Raw genomic sequence first — 22258 nt, forward strand, 5'->3', positions numbered from 1 at the left:
CTCCTGTGCCTGATATTCTCCATTTAAAAAGTGGATGATGAACTACCGTGAAGTCTAGCTCTTCCTAAGCCTTACCACCTGTAATGACATTCCACTTGGGTTCACATGCTAACATTTATAACTTAAGACTAGTTTTAATAGGCGTTGCATAGTCCAGCCTATGAACAGGTTAATTCTAAAACACAAGGCATAATGAACAACCATGCATTTATAAAGGTCAATATTTAACAGTTTATAAACATCTCTGCAAAGTAAAATGTGTTGTAGGATCGAGTTAATGATGTCTTTTGGGTTTTAATAAGGAGACAACCTTGGCCTGTCTGGTCAACTGGTACACAGCAGGTCAAGCCCATATCCTTCATAATTAGACTTGAGCAGGAATAACAGGAAGTTTTCTTCAAAAGAAATAGATGAAGAATCCTACAATATGTACAGGTGAAAGGGCTGAGGTCAGAGACAAGAACTCAAGTCAAATGAAGTGTGGTTGCTTCATAAAGATAATTTCTGAGCACGTAGGATGCACATTTGAAACATATTAAAAGAATGAAAAAACTTTTTTTTTTTACAGAATTCTCTCTGAACATCTGAGAAATCCAGGCTCTCAGAATTATACTCGGAAGATGCCACAAAGCACTGTACATAGAACAAGTTAATGCGAAACACAGACAGTAGAGGAGTATATAAGCCTGACAGAAAAAAACCCAAACAAACCACAAGAAAATGATCATTACTACTTCTCCATGAAGAGCGAGTTAAAGATAAGAGGGGCTAAAGATACTGTGGCTCTTCTGTGGCACTGTGTATTCCTAGACAACATGAGCACCAAGAAACTAGGGTAATGGAGTTTTTAAGTCACACATAGAGGGGAAAAAAGGGACAAAAGCAAAAAGCGAAATTGACTCACAAATACCAGTCAGATTCACATTCAAATCAGTCCCTCTTATCTTTATAATTGAGAAGAATTTTTCCTGACTTAAAATGTTATTTAAAAAATACAGGACTATTAAAGCACCCTTTGAAGAGAGCCACACATCCATGAAGAGCTAATTACATTATTGATCATACCAACCAGATTCACTATGAACTCAACATGTGGCACAAAAGTCATTTAATGTGTAGCATTATTCCAGCATCAAGTAAACTGAGAAGTGAAAATCCTTGCAAAAAGACAGTAGTTACAAACATCATCACCTCTAGTGTGCTATGTCTCAGCAAGTAAGATTAAAAAGACAAAACAGAGCACCTCAAGACTGCAACAACAAAGGTTTTTATTAGAGTGAAGAATATATAATCACTGTACAGAAAATATCTGAAGTGTGAAATACTGAATTGCTCACTATGCATTCCCGTTGCTGAGCCTGTTAGTGATCATTTAATTTGCTGCCTACAGCTGGGGTAACTTATCAGCACTTAAAAACACTTTTGTAAGCAGGCAAGAAATGATTGTCCGTTCTAAACGATAACATTGCCTAAGGCAGGAAATAAAGGATCATATGAATTACACTAAAAACTTACTCAAGGAACAAAGTGGTTAGGGAGGGATGAGGGGATTACCCTCGTTTTGTGAGGGTTTTTTCTGCACCAAGAAACTGTAACCTTCCTGCTTTAGCTTTGTATCTACTTCTATTTTTAAATAAGAAAATATATTAACACGTACAAGAATTCACCATCAAATCCAACCTCTTCCAGTTATCTTTGGCTTGAGAGGAAGTTGCTTACGTCAACCTTTGAGGCTCCCAAGGATGGTACAAATAGTCATCTTCCTTTAAAAAATGGTTGGTTTTGAACCTTTAATGAACAGAGATTCAAAAACCTTATCTACTTTCTGAGTTCTCAGTTCTTCACGCTATTAAATCTGCAGCTTTTGCCTTCCAAAACTGTTTGGTGAAGTCTACAAGGGCTTGAGAAAGTCTCTGTTTTGAGCATTTGCTTGTTTCCACCAAGAGCAGGCAAAAAACTTATTTTCTCCAATACTGAAAGAAAAGAAAAAAAACCACAACAGTACAGAGGTTACTCAATCTGCTTTACTCTGAAAGAAAAATGCTATGCACAAATTGAACTCTGTTGAAAAACATGGTGAAATGTGTAAGGGCAGATAATTTTCACAACCTTTTAAGGGAAAAAGCAGAAGCCAACTCTATATGCCCCTTGACCAATTATTTTATCCAATATACTCGCAGTCCTGCTGGTAGACATTCCCTATCTTATTTTGACATCCAGTAGGAAGAAAAACAGAAGCCCTATGCTGAGGTGCCTGCATTCCCTGATGCAGAAGCACTGGGATTACAGCCTGAAGATATTCTAAATCCATGCAACTTCAACAGATGAAACTGAGTTTGCTCCTAAACAGGTATCAGCGAACCATTAAAAAACCCCCAAAACTTTACAATTACAGTTTAGGTGAGACACGCTGTATCCCACAAGCTTTTCTAATCACTGCTTACTATTTCAGCCCTGAATACAACAGACTTGATTTGTAAATTTAAAAGGGAAATAAAATGTGCAACTGGATACTTCAACTGTAGATTGTTTCCTTCCTCTGCAGAAATAAATAATGCTGCTAAAATGAAGTGACTCTCCAGGGAGAATGGCTATCCAGTCTTCATTAGTATCAACTAAAATTAGTATGCACCTTTTCCTCCTCTTGAGAACTATTGTACAACACCATTAGCTTATTCTGAATGCCAAATTTATTTACTTTTGAGACAACTTTTTTTTTATAACCATTAAGGAGACAGGCAGTGCCTGAAAAGGTCTGTAAAATATCTGATAAAATAACAGATTAGAGAAACATTAGAAATTAAACTAAAGGTTTCATAATACAGCTGTAAACTGAACGCAATTTAGAATTTTGTTATACAAGAACAATACTGAACTGATTCCAAAACATCCAGAGTACTTTATCCAAGAGCTTTACTTAATGCAGAGTGACATATACAACACTGACATACCATGGTTACTGTAATAACTTGCCTCGTTAAAAAGCTCTTAAGTGCTGCAGTAGACTGCACAGGTTCTTCACAGGCCTATTTTGAAGGCATTAAAAGAATAAATATCTACTGATAAACAAAAAATTTGTTGAACAGCATTTGAAATTAAATATTGTGTGGCATTAAGCCAAGTCTGCTGTTTTCACTTGTGTCTTAACACCTGTGTAGCATTGGGGTTTTTTCCAGACAACTTACAATACTATGAAAAACAAGGCCATTGGCAATTCAATGCAGAATTATAGATGAATGAACTGAAAGCTTCAATTGGCCATTGAGCAAGGTGACCCCTTTACAGCAAATTCATGACCCATTAATTGTTCATTTGTTTAACGATTTGCAGACTCCACAAAGCAACAAATGCTTAAGACTGCCTCAGACAAAAAGGAAAGATAATGATTTTGACTGATGAAGTAATAAATGTCACTAAGAAGCATCCCATTTCACCTATAATATAGAAATAGACATTAATTACACTTACTTTTCATTGTGTTTCTTTGAAGTATTTAAAAAAGAATACATTAATAAAGCACAGATTCTTAAGACTTGTCAACTGCTGATTAATCTTTGTCTATTCTTTTTGCATCCTCCTCACACTTGCAATCCACTATTTTTGCAGGAGAAAGCCTGAAAGCCTATATTTTTTAGAGTATGAATAAAGGCAGTAACTGGAAGTCCAAAATTAGCATCACATAAAGTCATGAGATGCCTTTAGCACTTACAAATCAAGAAATTGGTTTTTTTCATTCTAGGCACTGGATGCCCAAAGCAGAAAGGAAAGCTAAAAGCACATTGGTTGCACACTCTGCAACAGTGCACAAAGATTGCACAGAGCCTCAGGAAAATACCTCTGTAATGAAATTCAGCACGGGTCAGCTGGAGAGGTAAAAACCACAAAGTAAGATAACTGTAACAGGCCTACATTAGGGCTGTCACATCTGCTTATTTGGTATCCAAAGTGTACCACATCAGTGGGCTTGCATATTAACTGCCAAAAATATGAATGGAAGATGCAATCAGTGCCTGCTGGAATGTGTAAGCTTTTTGCTTACAACACCATTCCTGGGAGCCAGAATCACAGAACAGTTTGGTAGGAAGGGACTTTAAAGATCAACTAATGCAAGCACTTCTGCCATAGGCAGGGACATCCTCCACTAAACCAGGTTGCTCAGAGCCCCATCTTACAGAAATCTGGAATAACATTCCTGGGTACTTTTAAATATTCTGAACAAATCTGTCCTGTGATTTTAAAAGCAAGGTTAAGAACTGAAGAAAGATGAAGCAAAAACAAGCCTGAATGGAAAAAGAAAAGGTCACCCGAATCAAACCTGTAATACACTTTCACAAATGCAGTAACAATTATCTGGGAGAGTCTGGCAGGCACCTAAGGCCAATGAAATAAAAAGACATGTCTTAAAAAAACCAGTGATTGTCAGTATTTAATGAAAAGAAAGGCCTACACACATACTGGACAAACTTAAAACTTCAATCTTGAATATTTCTAATAGCATTTTTTTTTTAACTTGAACCCTAAGGCCGATGCCAGGCATTTTTCACTTTTCTTATGAAATTACCATCCTACAGCCAAAGTTCAAAATAATCCATAGTGAATGACATCAAATTTTGCATAATTTCCATATAATTACACTTCCTTTTTTCAAGTCTCATAAAACATCACCTTTATTAAATATATACGTAGATGGAAATGAAATTATTTCTTCTCATCCTGCACTACAGTGCAATTCTTCAAAATAAAAACTACATCTGAAGAAACAAAGAGATGCTTTTTAGCAAAATGGATAGCCATAACAATAGTTCTCCTCAGTTCATATCAGAATTTGACTAGCCTTTTGAAGAAAGAATCGATTAAAAACCAGGATAATGACTGACTTTTCAGAGCTGTTTAACTTCCCCCTTTCATTCCATTTCTTGTCATGGTCTAATACTTAAGGCAAACAGTGCAATATCTTAAATCCCGTATAAACACAAATTAAACGTCAGATGGTTTTAAGGAAAAAAAATTGGAAATTCAAAGCAGAAATGCTTTTGTAAACACAATTTTATTTAACATGGGAATTGAGTATTTTATTGTCTCAGTGTGTATTGTAGTAATACAGTACAGAGTATAAGATGTTTGGTTAAACACTTCATTCTTCATAGAGGGTATATTGTAATAACAAAAGTAACATAGGCAATAATCTATTGTCAACCCAGATCATGAGCAAGAAGACTGCTGTAAGGTCTTCCTGGAGCCTTCTCTTCTACAGTCTGAAAAATCCTAGCTCTCTCAGACTATCTCCCTAGCAGAGGTGCTCCAGTCCTCTGATAACTTTTGAAGCCCTCTGGACCTTCCCCAGCAGGACCCTGTCCTTCCCATGCTGGGAGCCCAGGGCTGGATGCAGTGCTCCAGGTGGATCTCAGCGGAGCAGAGCAGAGTCCCCTCCCTCCCCTGCTGCCCACAGGGCTCTGGATGTAGCCCAGGACAGGTCTGGCTCTCTGAACTTGAGTGCCGTGCAGCCTCTCACTCACCAGCATCCCCAGGCCCTTCTGGGCAGGACTGCTCTTGGTCTGTTCATTCTCCAGCCTGGATGGGCATCAGAAGTTGCCTTGTCCCAGACGCCAGACCTTACATGATTGCTAATATGCTTAAAAAATTTTTATAGGACCTATACAAGCTTGCTCTCCAGTCCTAGGACCTCTACAACCTTGTTCTCCAGTCCTTATAACTAAAACAGATTCATCTTGTAGTAAAATGAACTAAAACTTACCACTTGCAACCTCTCACCTTACTTAGCTACCACAGAAACCAGCAACTGAGAATAACTCACCTGTGCAAACTTGTGTATCTGCTCCACAACAGCTGCAAAGAGGGCATGAACACTCTCATCAATTAGACTCTGCATATAATGGACAGCTTCTTCATCAGACAGGTCCAAACGAAACTTGTCCTGCACCTGTAATGGGAGCGGAAATGGCTAAAATCATTTCAATGATTAAAGACATGCATTATTCTATCAATGTATACAGAAGAAGATACAGTGATTTTGGCTGTTTAGTGGAGAATTAGTGTTTAATGTTTGGCTGTTTAGTTTAGCTCTTCCTTCTAAGCTACAGCAGATGGTTGGAAATGTACAATGTTATTAAAAACACTAATATAAAATCCTTTAATAAAAATAGTGTTTATATAAGCTAGAAGCAATCACCTAATTCAAGGTGATTTCAAAGCTCAAGGTCAAAACGTCAAGAGAAGCACTTGGGAGTACAAGTTTAAGTGGAACTGAAATGCTATGAGAAAAAGAGGTAACATTCAACATTCACTAGAGAATGAAATGTCGCTTGAGAAAAAACACAGAACTTCACATATTAAATACAAATTTGGAAGAGTCTAGATGATCCTAATGATTTTAGAAAGGATGCAACACTTTGTTATTCTAAACCTATTTTTAGGTAACATTTGTCTTTCAGAAACTGTAGGGCAGTTAAGTAAAAAATACAGAATGGGAGGAAAGTGTGAGCAAATCAACTCCATCAAAACTGACTTTTGTATGGTAAGTGTGAATTTCATTAACTGTATCCACCAGCCATGAACAGTTCACTGGAGACCCTTACATGTTTTTTTCTTTGACAGCAACATTGTACCAGTAACACATTCTGCTTAGTACTTTCAAATTGTACATCAGTTAAAAGCTGAATGCACAATTATGAAGAATACAGCGATACATATCTTTTCCAATTTCCATCTTGGCAATGCCAAGAACATCTATGAAGGTGCCTTTCTGTGACTTCCAACTAGTTCCAAGAAAATAGTTCAGAACTGATCCAAAATTCCCTAACATACTGGAGCCCAGCCCTAACTCCACTGAGCCTGGTTTTATCCTCTTTCTCCTTGAATTTTCTTCTGATGAGCCTAGATTCTAGCACTGACTAAGCAATATTATGGCCATCATTTAAAGTACTAGTTACCTTGCAAAGAAGTGCTGGTAACAGTATGTAAATTGTCCAGCAAATTCACATTAGTTGTAGAAGATTTATTGTTGCCATGTTGTCACATGCTTTATTCTCATAAAGATAAATCTCAAACAATTCAAGCTCTTGTGGAGACCATCATATTGAAATATTTCAGCCTCCTGCATAATGAACTAGGTAAAACGGTATCAAACAATCTCTTTTACCCTATCTTTATGCCAAGTCAGAATGTTTCACATCCTAGGAAAATTGTTTCAATGATTAATTGTCCTGTTTAACAACTGTGACTTATTTGCTATCTGAATTTGTCCAATTTCAACCTCAAACAGTTGAGCTCATTAAAACTTTTTATATCAAAGAGCTGTCAATCAGGAATCTCTCATGTAGGCAAATATCAAATTATTTAAGTTGTTTCTTAAGCTTCTCGTGGTTGTGACTGTAAGACAGAGTCAAGTATTTCCTGAACATTTTCTAGGAATTCACTGTTTGCTAGCCATTGACAAAAATGTAAGCTATTTCAACAATTTTCATAATAAGGTTGAATTTGTGAGGTGATACTACCTTTATGTCCTATTTTTTTTTGCTTTCTATGCACCAGGGATACCACATACTCAACCACTCTCTTTATAAGAGCAAAAATGCTCCAAGATTTCAGTTGAGTATTAACTGATTTCTGTTTAGTATGACTCTGTGTTCCTTTCAAAGGCAATATATGCCAAAATAGTGCCCTTCAACACTGTAAGAAAGAGCCTAAACTAGTCAGCATAGTATGGAAAGAATTAAAGAATCCTTTAGGTTGGGAAAGTTTCTTCATTCAAAATAACCTTTATAACTCTTTTGCTGTTATGTTTGAAATAAGTATAAAGTGAGTTTCTCCCCAACTTCGTCTCAAAAAGACGTTTGATCAATAATAATTACTTTATTAACTAATTTAAGCCAATAAAGTTCAAACTTTTAATTTAGCATGTTACCAGTGAGAGATTCTGCAGATTATTCCAAGAAGTTCTTGTTACAAAGAACTTTCATCTTCATAACAAACAAGAGGAGAAGGAAGTTTATTAATGCTCCTATCAGAAGTTTTCACCAGGAAATTATGCACACAGTAGAATCCAGCAGAATTTAATCGACTATTCACATGCTTGCAATTATGCAAAAACTTAAATAAATGTCCAAATTACAGAAGAGATTTCTTTCAGTTCTAATTTAGTGCTCACAGAAAAGGTGATGTTAATGAGAATTCATCAAAATCAGTAAGTCCAGTTTCAAGAAAAATAGAAAAAAGTCACCATAACACTCTTTTACACAACTATAGTAATCAAATATTTTGGCAATCTTCTAATTTGTTCATAGAAGACCTTCTCAGAATTTCTGCAGTTAGTTATATTAAGATGCAGCTTCATTATATGGATTTAATGACTAATTAAACCCACTTCCCACAAAAAACACTGGGCACACTGATATACATGCAAAAAAATCCATCCATTGTTAGATCTTGCAATCAGTTTGCAATTAACAGAAGGCTCAAATGATGCCCAATATTGAATCTTTGCTTTCAAGTTTTTCAGCCCTGCATCAAAACTGACTGCTGAAACCTAGATGAGAAGAAACAAGGCAAAATTACAAATAACCTCTTGAGCTGCAACAGCAGCAACAAGATTAATAAGCACTAACTTACAGTTCCTGTAGGAAAGCAACAGTAATTCTTATTTGAAATCTCTCAAGTTTCAATGTGGGATGAGTTCTGACAGTTTCTCACAAATGAGGTTAACAGGAAGAGATTTTTGCATGGTATTAAAAATACAGGTAAACTTGGGGGGGTGAAAATCTAATGACATATACAGTTATCTCATTCTACACAATTATGAATTATGACGATCACAAAGGTATCAAAGACGTCCACCTGAAGACTTAGAGCTCTCACTTTGATACTTAAATCAAGTGCATTGTTATAGTTCAGGATTTGTAAAACAAACGAGAAAAAAAAAAAGCTTAATGAATCTAGTTGGACTTTTGGTTTGTTTCCAGAAAAGGAAACACTAAACTCCATTTGATATACAAATACTCTTTTGAAACATTAATTCTCAACAGCAGAACTTGAATTTTCTAAGGATGAAGAGGCTAAATAAGTAAGAATAGTCTATATCAAGATACTGACTTTCAACTTGAAACTACATTAAAGTTGTCCACTTCCTATACCCCTGAAAAGACGATAGTTTAGTATCAAAGTCTACAGCAAGAGGCCTGAAGAGTTGTAAGAAACTGTTTGACTAGAAATTTTGCCATACTTCAGTTAAATTTGAACCACTAAGGAAATTCTGTTTCTAAGGAAATTCTGCCAGTTACCGTGATACTGCTTCTGTTTTTCAAATTACAAAAAATTAAAAGGAGAAAAGAATATCAAGAACAGTTCAGAAGAAAATATGAGGGCAATGAGGGTGAGGGGACAAGCATTTAAGTGTAATGCCTGTAATAATTTACTTGTGGATTAATTTTTGATGATGAAAAAAGAAGGGGATTATCACTTGCGGTAGAATCACACAGAAAATGGGAACTTAGTGAGGTAACAAGTCAAAGAAAGGGGAAAAATATTTTACAGGAATAAAAATAAAGAAACACTACTTCACACCACTATTATCCCAAAAATCTAACTCACAGGGGAAGAGCACATCTACCAGAATAACAAGCAATGTTAACTGATAGTAAACTCAGACTCCGTTCTTTTCCTTGAAATGTCTTCACTAAAATGAGTATTTTTTGGAAAATGGCATCAAAGATGTCCTATGAAGCTGATTTCACAGAAAACATAGAAAACTCACAGTAACCCCCACAGAGCTGTGTAAAGTAGGAAAAAAAGGATGACAAAAGGGAAGAGAAGAAATATTAAAGAAAACACTGATCATCTTATTAAGAATGGCAGTTAAAGACCTGAGAAAATGGGTAGGCCAGGGTCTTCATTCATTTGAATGAATCTCCAAGCTCAGTCTTCTGTCTTTGGCTGTTTGGAGTGTGATGGGCTTACAACTGAGAAATCATATGAAAACACAGTTGGGAGTAGTACTACTGTGGGTAAGTGCACATCCCTGCAGTGTTCCAAGACTTTTGCTTGTGCCTTTTGTTCTCAAAGTACAAGACTGACCTCTCCCTTCCATCAAAGAGCAGATTTCTATGGACTTCTTTTGTCCTCAAATCAGACTTACTGTCCAATCTAGACCACAGTTACTATATTAAGCTCAGGAATTTTTCACTAGCAAGCATCTTCTCACTCATAAAACTTTACCTGAAATTGATTGGTTACTTAATGCTCAAGGTTAAGACAAACTTTGGAAATTCTGTAGAAATTTTTATAATCTTCAGGGCAGCCCTTAAATCCATATTTCATGGATACTCATAACTGTTTTTCAGAATTACTGGTGGGATTTTAAGGTGACATACAAGATGTACATATGTGAACCCTTCATTTATCCCATTTAGTTTTCAGACAAATTGCAAGTCACACATTCTGAAGACTAGTGGGGCTTTAGTATTTATTTTTCCAGCACCATTAAGCAACACTTATTATGTTTTATACAATTTTATTGCTCTAGTATGGGATTGCTCATTGCAACTTCAGCTGCTTTCAAGAGAACCTTCAGTGTCCTTTTCCAGTGAGTCACAATATACACTGGCTGTAAGCACTACTAAAATGAGACAAAGATCAATTAACAGCAAAAAAAAAAAAGGAAAAAGTAGTTTTTTTTGTAATTATTTTTACTGTTTTGTCTTATAACTATTACAGTATTCAGCATCAGTATTCAGTATTCTGCCATATTAGAATATTCATGTGGCAGAAACTGGCATTAATGCTTGGCTTAATTGTTATCCCATTTCATCTTTTTCAGTAAAAACTTTCCTGCTATTTCTGTTGCTTACAGTCCAAACAACTCACACCACAAACTATTCAGATGCTTTAATTGCATGAACTTCATTTGAGAGACTATTCTGACAACAGTCCTTGTTTCCATGGGCTCAATTTGAACAAAATGTGGTTTCTAAACAAGGCCATGTGAGCTTCTCTAATTATTTTTTTTTTAGTAGAAGACAACAAAGATGTTAGTGAAAATCTCTAAACTGAACTTCTGTGAGAACTGGGGTTTCAGCCACTACAGTACTCAAAGATGACACTGTTCCTGCCCAGAATTTCACCATACTGGCCAAAAACTTACAATCAGCTAGAGACTGATATAAAGCAACAGGAGCAAAAGAGTATTCTCATACTTGGTTCATGTTTGGGTGTTTACGCCAACTTCTATATTTTTTTCAATAATTTGAAATTCATTAATATACATGAAAAACCAACAGCCTAGAAACAAAAAAGCTGGGTGTGCAGCTGCAGCGTCGTGACCCAAATGGACAGAGAGATGAACATCTGCTGAAGCAAAATAAGCTCAGTGGCAATGTGACTTTTTTACAAAGCATAAACCTTCCTGGAGCAGCAAGAAAATACTACTGACTCTAATCAAGCAAAAGTGACTTCTCCTGTAAATTTCATACTGGCATTAATAAATCTCAGGAAGATTTCCTAGTACCACCTTTTAACAAATACTGCTATTTTTGGTCAGGTGAAAAGGGACAGATATCCACTGCCTAAAATCGCTTATTAAGCTCCAATTTAGAAAGTCCTTTCCATTTCACTAATTTAGGAACATAACTCTCAGTTATCCTTTGACTGACTGGGGAGCACAGGGGCGGGGGATTAGCAGTGTGAGTTTCACTACAAGCCAGGGGAAAGAAACCAGAACAATTAGCTCAGGCTTAGAAACAAGGTAGCTCAGAAGCTTTCTGTACCTCCAGTCACATCGCTGCTTCAGCTTTTATATGAGTAGAATAAAAATAATTTTACTTTGACATATTTACTGTTAAAGGAAAAAACATGTCTGCTCTCTCTTTTTGCTAGTTTCCAAACAATTACACTGATCATTTTCTTATCAAGGAGGGTGAGCCCCCATCAGTGTTCACACAGCCTTGGAAACAAGGAGAGTGCTCTCAGTATTACAGCCTACAGACAGACAACTTTCCTCTCTTTTGATTTTATCCTTTTTTGTGTCTACCCAAAGGCGGTACCAAAATGAATGGGACTACTTTCATAAACAGCAGTTAAGCTCCTGCTTACGGGAGCCAGGTATTTGTGCTTTCTGCGCTCACAATAACCTTGCCTATAACGCAGCATCTTTGCAGCACCTTCTTTAATCAATGAATATCTGAAACAGAGCTCAGTCAATTAGGACACTGTTCTTTAATGCCTCTGAGTCCTTTGTCTGACAATGAATCATTGGTCCCTGATGATTTCTCATTTAAAGGTCTAATCTGCTATGAAGGACAGATAGAAACCGTCTGGCTTTTCTTCAGAAAAATAAGAGGCTTTTTTTGTTAGGAGGTGACAATGCTGAATCCATTAGCTACATCTGAAGAGTGATGGTGCAACCTCTTCCTTACGCAAAACTGGCTACATAATTGACTCCAGATTTTAGTCATTACTACTTAAAATTTATAGCACTGGCTAATTTTACAATGCCCAGCAATTAGCAATTAGCACTGCAGCTGTGCTAGAAATGGAAAAGCATGGAGCAATGGCAGGAAAAAAATGTGAGTGTAGCGGTATCTTCATTGTATTATTAGTTATGCATTGACAAGTCAATATAATGATTTCAGCCCAGTTTTTTCCTGAAATCTGAGAACTGGAAAAGCATATGTGAAGAGTGGAAAATTTAAAGGCAATTATCTCAGAGGCCAAAGAAAAGGAGACACAAACTGAGGAAAATCCTCTGCTACTTTTTCAATTTAATTCCATTTTTTGACATTTTTGAGCCAGGTTTTCAGAAAAGCCTAAATCAGAGAGTGGCAGTAGGAGATGGTGTCACGAGCCATGAGATGAAGCACACTATACCAACAGCTTTCATTATAAATAATATGGAGAGGACAAAAGGAGATGAAAGGATCAAAAAGACTACTAATTTTAAGCTTTGCAGTTACATTTTCATGGTCAAAATCTGACAAGCTCTTTACTAAGGAACTAAATAAAAGGGTTTCTCCAGGTTTGAGGGTGGAGGCAATTTTGTGAAGTTGGTAATCCCTGTTTTCCAGGTTTTCCTATGGGGAAACTAGTGATCAAAACTGAAGTGAGGGAAGTGAGTCAGTAAAACAAATTTTTCTTCCAAAGGGGAAGTCCTAGCCTATTTTTCTATAAATACTGGGTAGGCTCACTGAGTGATACTGTGTATACCCACTGCAAACAGCCAGCTGGTTCTTAAGCCAGTTTTCCATACGCTCGTCAAGAATAGTTGTGAAACTTCAAACAGAGCTTTGTTTATTTTCAGGTCAGTGCTGACTCACTTATTTTCAGTCCAATTTTAGCTGTGAAAATGCATGATTAAGGTCAGCACTGATTTAATTTCTGAAAACAAATGCTATGCAAAGCAAGTAAGAGTGTACTGCCAAATTCTCATGTGCTCTAAATTTGTCTCTTCAGGTGAAGCCATAGGGAGTTTCAGTTCCTTTTCATGCTAGCAGGAAAAAATTATCACTATTGCCATTTTTTTCTGATAAGTAAATCAGTTTGTGTAGTCTGCTGTCTTTTGTACATGAAGATTGTTGAAGTTCCTTCAGGGAGGACAGGAACAGAGCACCCAGATGTGCTTAGACCATCCTGTGCCAATAAACCATATAAAAGAGGTGCAGTCTATACTTATTTTACAGAACGTTGTATATGACATTAGCTACTGTTCCAATTTTGCCTTCACTCAGTCTGTGTTTCTCCCAAGACATTTCATAACTTTCGGACCAAAACAACTCTTGGACAATATGCCTACTATTGGATTTTAAGCTTGATTATACAATTGCATTCTGTCAGTGAGCTCCGTGGGATGTCCCACTGTTATTAGATGGTAGAGGATAATTTGAAAAAAAAAAAAAAACAAACCCAAAACAGTCTGTCTTTGTTCCTCAGGTTAGTAGTTATAGTCTTTATTTTCTGCACTCAGATTTTTCTAGGAAGTCTCGTTCAACATATCAGTATGAAATTCTTAAAAAAAAAAGTAATCACAAATGAAATCATCCAAGGCCTCACTAAACAGGACATGTTTCACTGAAGTTTCCTTATGATCTTACTTGGTTTCCCTCTTTGACTAAAAGTAAGAAAGTCCTTCCAAACATCTTCTCTTAACTACTCTCATTAAGGAGTATCCCATGATTAAACACCTATACACTGCAGGAAATGACAACAGACAATATCAAGACCTGGAATATCAATTGGTGTTCTTTACTTTATTCTAGCCATCACTACCATATGGTAGGTGCAAGTTTTATTTTTACTTAGAATATATGATTACTAAAAATAAACCTTCATTCTGGCTCTAAGACTACATAGATTATCTGCTAAAAGTTTAGAAAAGGGGAACACAAAATTTATTATAAATGCAGTTTTACACTGTTCTGTAACCAGCAGGCAGACACTTCCTTCTTACCCACTGGTGGGACAGGATGTCTCTTTGTGAAGACAAAGATTAAGCTGGGAGTTCAGCTACCATCCAACATTGCAATGCTTTCATTTTGAGGAAGCAAAATTGTGGCCATTAAAGAAAAATCTTTCTTTAGCAATAACCTTTATAATGATTCATGTCTACTTCATAATAGCAGTATAGCTACACCTACTGAAAATACTGAAAAATCAAAATTCTTTATGACAAACAGACTGTTTGACAAAATAACTGCAGTGTAATATTTCAATAGGCATTATAAGATACATAATATATATACTACTTCAGTAAGCATTGCTTTGTTTTACAAAAAAGGAAATTACTCTCCTTGCACTTAAATCATCAAACTAGTATTCTGATTAATCCAAACTGAAATACAGTTAACGTATCTTGTTGCCTGTAAGCTCAGAGCCTGACTAGCTCCAGGTCCCTAAAGCAAAAGAAGGGCTCTACAGGAAAGTGAGCATGAGTGCTGCCATTACAGCACCAATGAGGAAAATACTGGCTATGAACTTCACCTCTACTCTTCACCAGGACACCTTCTTAAATATAGAAACACTGGTAAATCTCCACCTTTGTCTTCTGTTGAAGTGATACCCTGGTTGAAATGGCTATTTACTTGTCTCACACATCAAAGGTAATTTAATTTTGCAGGTCATTCCAAAATGGATCTTTACCTAATTTGAGTCTGTTAAAATATATATAGATTTTCTGTTAAAGCTTTAAGGAAAAAAATAAAAATCAATTGAGATGCTGAAAGCATTTATTCAATTTTTCTACAACAAGGTACAGTATTACCTTGTTAAATGACTGAATCAACTTGCCACTCACCCCAAGAGAGGCAAGGCACCTTGTTCCTTTTTTTATTAGTTCTAACAAAGCTTATAACTGATTTCAGTTATAAGATGGGCTTCAGATGGGCTAATGGGTATTTAATACCACAAGCAAGTTTTCTAGCACATTATTAAAAAAAACCAAAAAAACCCAAACAACAATGACCTATTCAGTGTTATACAACAGGTTAAGATGATTCTGATCCTAGCCCATTTAAAGCTATTTTGTGGTTTATCCTTTTAAAGTAAAATGAAAAATTGAGAACTAAAGAAAACAATTCACAGGAGCTTTGAACACTGTCATAAGCACCTAGCAGACTGTAGTATCAACAACTGCTTAATGGAAGGCTCCTCTGCTTACCCACTCTTTAGGGATCCTGGGATGATGTATTTTTTGTGTACAAATTTAAAAATATATTCAAAGGACAACTTTGAACCAAAAAGACCGAACTGTCAACAGGGTTCAGAGACAGCTGAGCTGTCAGGAAAAATAAAAAAAGTTTATATAAGATAACAAAACTTGAGAGAGCTGTGAACAATTTGGCTATCCTCCTGACAATACCTTACTGTGCGGGTTTTGGGGTTTTTTTTTAAAGGAACAAGCACACTCTACGTTAATTTAAAAGAACCTGGGGAAGTAGGATCTTTCCCTCTCAAAATGATTTGCATTCCTTATCAGAAGCACTTTCCTTACTGCTTCAGTTCTATCTGCTTTCACATGTTAAAGCCTCTGTGAATGGACAGCCTGTAATCTCCCATGATGATAAAAGACACAGTTAACTGAGCTGCAGTGCTGTCAGAACTCAGGAACCCAATAACTAATTGCTGCATTTGATCTCACAGTGATCTGTCATGCAACAACTAAGCTCGTGTTCTTTCCACGCAATGAAAAGCACTGTTATTTCTACTTTGTAGTGGAATTTAGAAGTAACCACATGGATCTAATTCAGTGTTCAGGTGGTCAGAGCATGTGCTGGTAATGCCACAGCTGTGGGTTTGATCCCACATGGACCACTCAGTTGAGAGCTGGACTTGATAATCTTTGTGGCTCCTTTCCAACTCACAATACTCTGTGATTCTGAATTTCCTTTTAGATTCTGCTTCCTTCAGTGATCTCCAAATGTATGCAATACTGTTATGCTTTACATAATCTTGATTTTTAATTATTGTACATAAGTGAACTGTAACATACTTCTCAGCTGTAGAAAAGACTTACTGGCTTTCAATTCTGTACCTTGATTTGTTAAGTCAATAAAATTATACTGAAAATTTAGAGATAGTAAGAGTTTAGAAGAGTCTGAAGTACTCAACTACTGTTATATTAAAACCATCCTTTTCAAGTATTTTACAGAGCCCAACATACCATTATCATAAGTTAATGAAAGCACATACCCTTGGACAGCATTTCTAGGGAGTTTTCCACCATAAAATGCAATGCCAAGATATTAATAAGAAACACAGACATTACATGTTGATTAGCAGCAAGTATCAGAAGACTCTTGCTAAAAAGTATCACAGCTCACAAGAACACATTCAAGGCAAGGATGAACAACACTGTCACATGAGCAACCTGTCCTAGTGGAAGTGGCCCATGGCAGGAGGATGGAGTGAGATCATCTTTAAAATCCCTTCCAGCCCAAGCCATTCTGGGTTTTGTGACAAAATGACAGGTAACCCTGGACCAGTAATGAGTAAGATTAAAATGTGCCATAAGTCTAAAACTTATTGGTGCAAACATTAAAATCCAGCACTTCTGAAGTTCAATGAAATCACTGGTTGGAGCTCCTGATGACTCTTTCAGTCAAGCACAAACTTACCCCAAATTAGCCCAACTCTACCTTTTGATGCATACTTCAAATTTTACTGGGATTTATGGGGCATTTATTAGTAAACTTTGCAATACAAAATATCTTCCCCCTCCTTACTGTATTCACTCATGTTTCCAATGGGTAGGCAGAGCCAAATGCATCTTTATAAGAATGAAATTCTTAAGACACGACTTGCATACTGTTGGGAAGGCCTCTTCCTTGAAAAGAAGATGTCTCTACAAAAGTGTAGTTACTTCCAGAACTTGGCAGGTATTGAACCATTTCAGTTGCCTACTTTAGGCTTTTATCTCCCATGTTCTGTGTAAGTAATCTACTCAATCTGTAGGGCATTTAGGTATAGATGTGAGGTTCAAGTAATTGATAAGAAGAAAAAAATTTGCTGTAATATTCTCTGGAAAACAGCTGAGTGGAGGAGGATTGTCATCTTTACCACAAAACATAGCGCTTGTGACTAGCTTAGTTTCCTGGATATGAAACTGAAGAGCTGCGAGAACTCTTTGTATTGATTTGAAACTAAGAAACTCTAAATAGAAAAGCCTGGAACCTTGAAGAGAAAAGGAAAAATCTGTGCAAGTCACAATTTAGTATTCTTCAAGGAAATTTTATTAGAACATGAAATATTTATTTGAAGATTCTGAATCTCTGCTATCATAGCTTATTGAAAACAGTGAAGAATAGCCTATCTGAAAGACAATCCACCACTTGAATAAAAATTACAGTGAACTAATTTCCATTGGATACACAGGCTCCACAAAGTCTTTTGGAGAATTAAAACAGATAGTCCTTCACTATAAATCAGTTTATAAAAACTCCCAACATTTGTCTAAAATGTAAATGTAATGAAAGCTAGATGGATATGTATCCAGTATTGTTCAGGTCAACTCTTGCTCAAACACCAAATGGAGAAGAATTACTTAAGCTGGTATAAAGGACAAAGTCAGAATTATTGGACACAATTCTGCCTTCCCAATAAACAAAAATTTCTTGTTGATGAAGATAATGTCAGCCTACTGGTTTTATATCTTCAGTAGACTGGTTTTATAACTAGAAGAAGACTGGTTTTATAAAACCATCCATGTCTTAAAGGGTTCTAGACCAAATGAGACAATCTTTTGTGACACAGTCAGTATTGACTGCTTCACTTCTAAGTTTGATAAGGTGGAAACACTATTTTTAGCTAAAGTATCCATTGGAACAGACTGCTAGAGCAGAGTGTACAGCATTACATGATGGTGACAAGCCATTCTGTATTCACAGGCACATGTGCTAAGTGTTCTCCAAGTACACTCTTCTATCTTTAACTTCAATGAAGAAAGAAATTGCTCAAAGTTTATAAAACCAGAGCAAGCATTTTCAGGTGAGACACAAATAAGTCATCATCACAAGTGACTGAAATTTTCGTAATGAGATGCCCCGGGTCACTGGAAGACAATGAAAGCTTCACAATTACCTTTTTTACAGTCTTGTCAGGTTCAAGAGCAATATCTGGAATGTTAGCATCCACCATGAGGGAAAATAAATTCAAGATCAAGTTGGAATACCTAAGCAGAAGAGCAGATTAGATAAAACATGTTGTAAACTGTATAAAAGACATTTTATAAACAACTTAATTTAAGAACTCATCATCATCTTACAAAGAAATGTTAATGCTTCAGAGATCCATTTTTAATATTAATTGAAAGTATTTATGTTAAAGAACACAAGATACTGACATACACTATCAAAGTTTAACCTTCAAAATCTCTCAAACTGCCAAAACTGAATAAAATGCTCTGATTTTGTTATAGTTTTCTAAAATTGTCAGAACATTTACTCAGAGACACATATAAATATGAGACAAATATAAACTATGATTTCATATATTTTAGGTTTTAATGCCATTTTCTACCTCTGTTAGGATACACATAGGCTAGAATACTAATGCAAAGGTTATTTTTTTATTATGAAGTGATACAGCAGCATGATATATATTCAAAGAGATTAAGTCTTCATAAGTACAAAAAAATATTTTTCCTATCACTGCAAGGGCTTTTGACATAATGAGTTAAACATTTAACCAGATCCAAGTCTTCAGCTGCTCAGTTAAGTGCCAGTAAGAGTGGTAGCACAGTACATTTAGGAAGTACAAATGTCATCCATAACCATTAAAAGTGACAAATCAGAGAACAGTTTTAGGCTTTAAAATGGTGTTGGAAACACTCACAACTATCTTTTTAAAGAGCACCACTTTGCCCTTGCAGAAAATTAGCTGTCAGTTTCTTTTTGAGAGGAAAACTTTCAAGCTGTTCAACACAAACTGAAACTCCCCTTCCTCTGCAAAATATCCAGTTCCCTTCAAGACACAAAATATGTTACCTTACCATTTGAAATATTGCTTTGCTAAGAGAACCAGTAGCTTCACAGATGAGAGAAAATGAATTCTCAGCAGCAAAACTTGTTTAATAGGAAGCTGCTGAATATGTATCAACTGACAATTGCAAGGAGTGCAAAGTATTTCAACTAAACGAAAAGTCTGCTTCACAGCTGTATTTTACAAAGTAAACACTGCTCAAAAATGACACCTCTCTAGAATACCTTAATTCCAACAAAACCTCTTGACACTTTATTATTATCTGGAACTAACACTACCTAACACATTCCAATATAAGTTTTAAGACATTATAAGAAAAGCACTCAAATCAACTGTTTGGCTAGAAATCTTCAGTGCCTTATTTCTTTTAGCAGTTTTACTTCAAGGGCAAGGAGCTGGAGTCAGGAATATTACTTTTATGACAAATTAAAAGAAACAAAGGAAAATTAACTCTACCATTTTGTTTCAGGTCTGGCTAAGAAATCTGGAAGTCAGGTTGCTCTGCTGCTAGAACAGACATCACAGATTTTAATCAATTTTTCTTCTACTTGCCTGAAACTAGCAGATTTTGTTTTAAACATGCTTAAATGTTACAGGCACGTGCTCTGAAGTCTCTTCCTAGATTACTGGTACCTTCTATCAGTAGTTTTCCCTTCAAACTGACAGAATCCAATCTCAAGAGTCCTTTTTGCTCTTCAACCACACAGAGGATAAAAGCTTATAAGCACTACAGGTTATTGGAGCTATTTATGTGATGGAGGCTTGTAAAAAAGATTTTAAAAGTCTAGGCATCATTGTTAGATGCCAGTTAAGAGATGGTTCTGTTCCATACAATAAAGTCTTCTGATTCTTGAAGAATAAGATCACCTGAAGAAACTCATTTGGGGGGAAAAAAAATCAAGAAAAGGGAATCTGGGGGGGAGTATGGAGTGGAAAAAACCCTAAAAATTAAATAAGAATTGCTCACTATACTATCTGCAGATCTGTCCTCTACCCCTCACCCCAACATTTCTATAACTCGGTAATCAACTGCAATCCTTCTTACAGGCAACATCTTTGGCAAACATGCCACGAGGATAACAGCTGGGGAACTGACAGCCCAAACTCTAGAGGAGAGATTTTGCTGAATCACCTGAGTTAGAAGCCTGACTTGGAAGAAAAACACTGTTGTCAAGCAAGGTATAGCACTTATCTTTGACACGTACATTACAAAGGCCTCTGGAATGGCTGACATCCATCCACAGCCAGAACAAACTCTGAGCCAGGTCTTCCTAGTTTTAAGGAGGTTTAATGAACTACCCAAACTGAAACCTAAATCCTTCTCACATTATGCTTTGCTTTCTTCAAACCCAGTACAAATAAACTCACAAAATAAATGAGGACTCAGCTGCACTGAAGGTTCATTATCTTCTGGTTTGAACATGAAGTATTGTTGAAGAAATTAAACAAAAAAACCTCTACTTCTACATACAAGAGGTCTCATATAGAGACCTTTTCCTTACAGAGGGAAAGAAACCCATATCAGACAAAAGGTCAAATTCTCATTACTATGTTTTCTGAGAATAGCAACTTTTGTTTTCAAGTAGATATCTCAAACACCTGCTTGATCCTAAGCATTCTTTTATTTATGATTTCAATATTTACCAGATCCTTTGCATATAGATGTCCTAAACCAATCAAATATTTAGGATGTTGACTTTGCAATACTCTGCCAACTGTGAAGCTACAAACATCCACTATAAAGACAAGGACAGGAAAGTATGCAGTTATCTGCAGTCGCAAACTAGGGCCCTGCTTTCCTGGTCTAAAGTCAAAATTCCTAAGTTTAAAATACCTTAAGGATACTACCTTTCTTTCCCCCACAATTAAATTATCTTCTCAAGAGCATGAATACTCCCTAATCATTATCATTTCACAGCTGGCATTTATTACGGCATTTATTCTTCCCTATGTATTTCCTTACAGTCCAAACTCAGTGAATATCGACCTGATCCCATTCAGCTTTGCTTTTGCTCTTCTCTCTTCACCATCTAATCCCAGCTTTTAGAACATTATCCAGACCTTGCACTACAATCTTTCCAATGGAGCAGCACTCCCCAAGGGCCATCACACTTTCCACTTGTTGCACAGTGTTTCGTTATATCTGGAGAGCACCCCCAGTCACTATATTGGGAACAGGCTGGGGAAAAACTGCTCCAGCCAACTGGACAAGCCCACCCTCACAGAGAAAAAAAAATCTCAGCCCAACTACAGCTTCTGTCCCTACTCCAATTTACCTCCTACTCCTCTGCCCTCACCTATGCCCACTAACTCAAACTGAACAGCAGGCTTCTCACAGGACTAATGCAGGGGAAAACCTTACTTGGAAGGAACAAAACAATCTAGAGCCTCACTCTGGAAAAAAATTCTGAAATGCTCTGACTCAATTCTTTGCTGCCACAGATTGCCCAGAGATGGCAGAGAGTCTCCCTCAGTGGAGATATTCCAGAACATTCACAACATCCGTGTGCCATGTGCTCTGGGATGACCCTCCTTGAGCAGGGCAGTGGGACAAATGATCCATTTTGTCATACTATGGAACCTGCTGAGAACGTGTAACCAGGAAATTCTTGATGGAAAGGAAATGCTGACATGTAGCAGGATTTAAACATCTTTAAACAGGCTCAACATATATAATGAAAGCATAAGAGGCTGCCACAGCCCAAGTCCTGCTGACAGCCACAATTTACCCTGCAACACATTCAGAATGCAGCAGCTGCTCCTTCACTACACCACTGCTGAC

At 36.5% G+C, this 22258-nt stretch overlaps 1 protein-coding gene across 3 annotated transcripts in view; it reads right to left on the bottom strand.

Annotated features, from left to right (window-relative positions):
* Positions 1-1251: 1251 nt before the first annotated feature.
* PIK3C3 (phosphatidylinositol 3-kinase catalytic subunit type 3) overlaps positions 1252-22258 on the bottom strand; it is a 71137-nt gene continuing 50130 nt past the window's right edge. For all 3 annotated transcript variants that reach the window (XM_041711031.2, XM_041711032.2, XM_041711033.2), the window contains 3 exons: positions 18577-18667; positions 5816-5941; positions 1252-1973 (listed from right to left, as the gene is read on the bottom strand). In XM_041711031.2, coding sequence (XP_041566965.1) covers positions 1959-1973; positions 5816-5941; positions 18577-18667 — 232 coding nt within the window. In that variant the 3' untranslated portion in view covers positions 1252-1958. The remainder of the gene's footprint in view (positions 1974-5815; positions 5942-18576; positions 18668-22258) is intronic.

This window comes from Taeniopygia guttata, chromosome Z (assembly GCF_048771995.1).
Source record: "Taeniopygia guttata chromosome Z, bTaeGut7.mat, whole genome shotgun sequence".
Classification (NCBI taxonomy): domain Eukaryota; kingdom Metazoa; phylum Chordata; class Aves; order Passeriformes; family Estrildidae; genus Taeniopygia; species Taeniopygia guttata.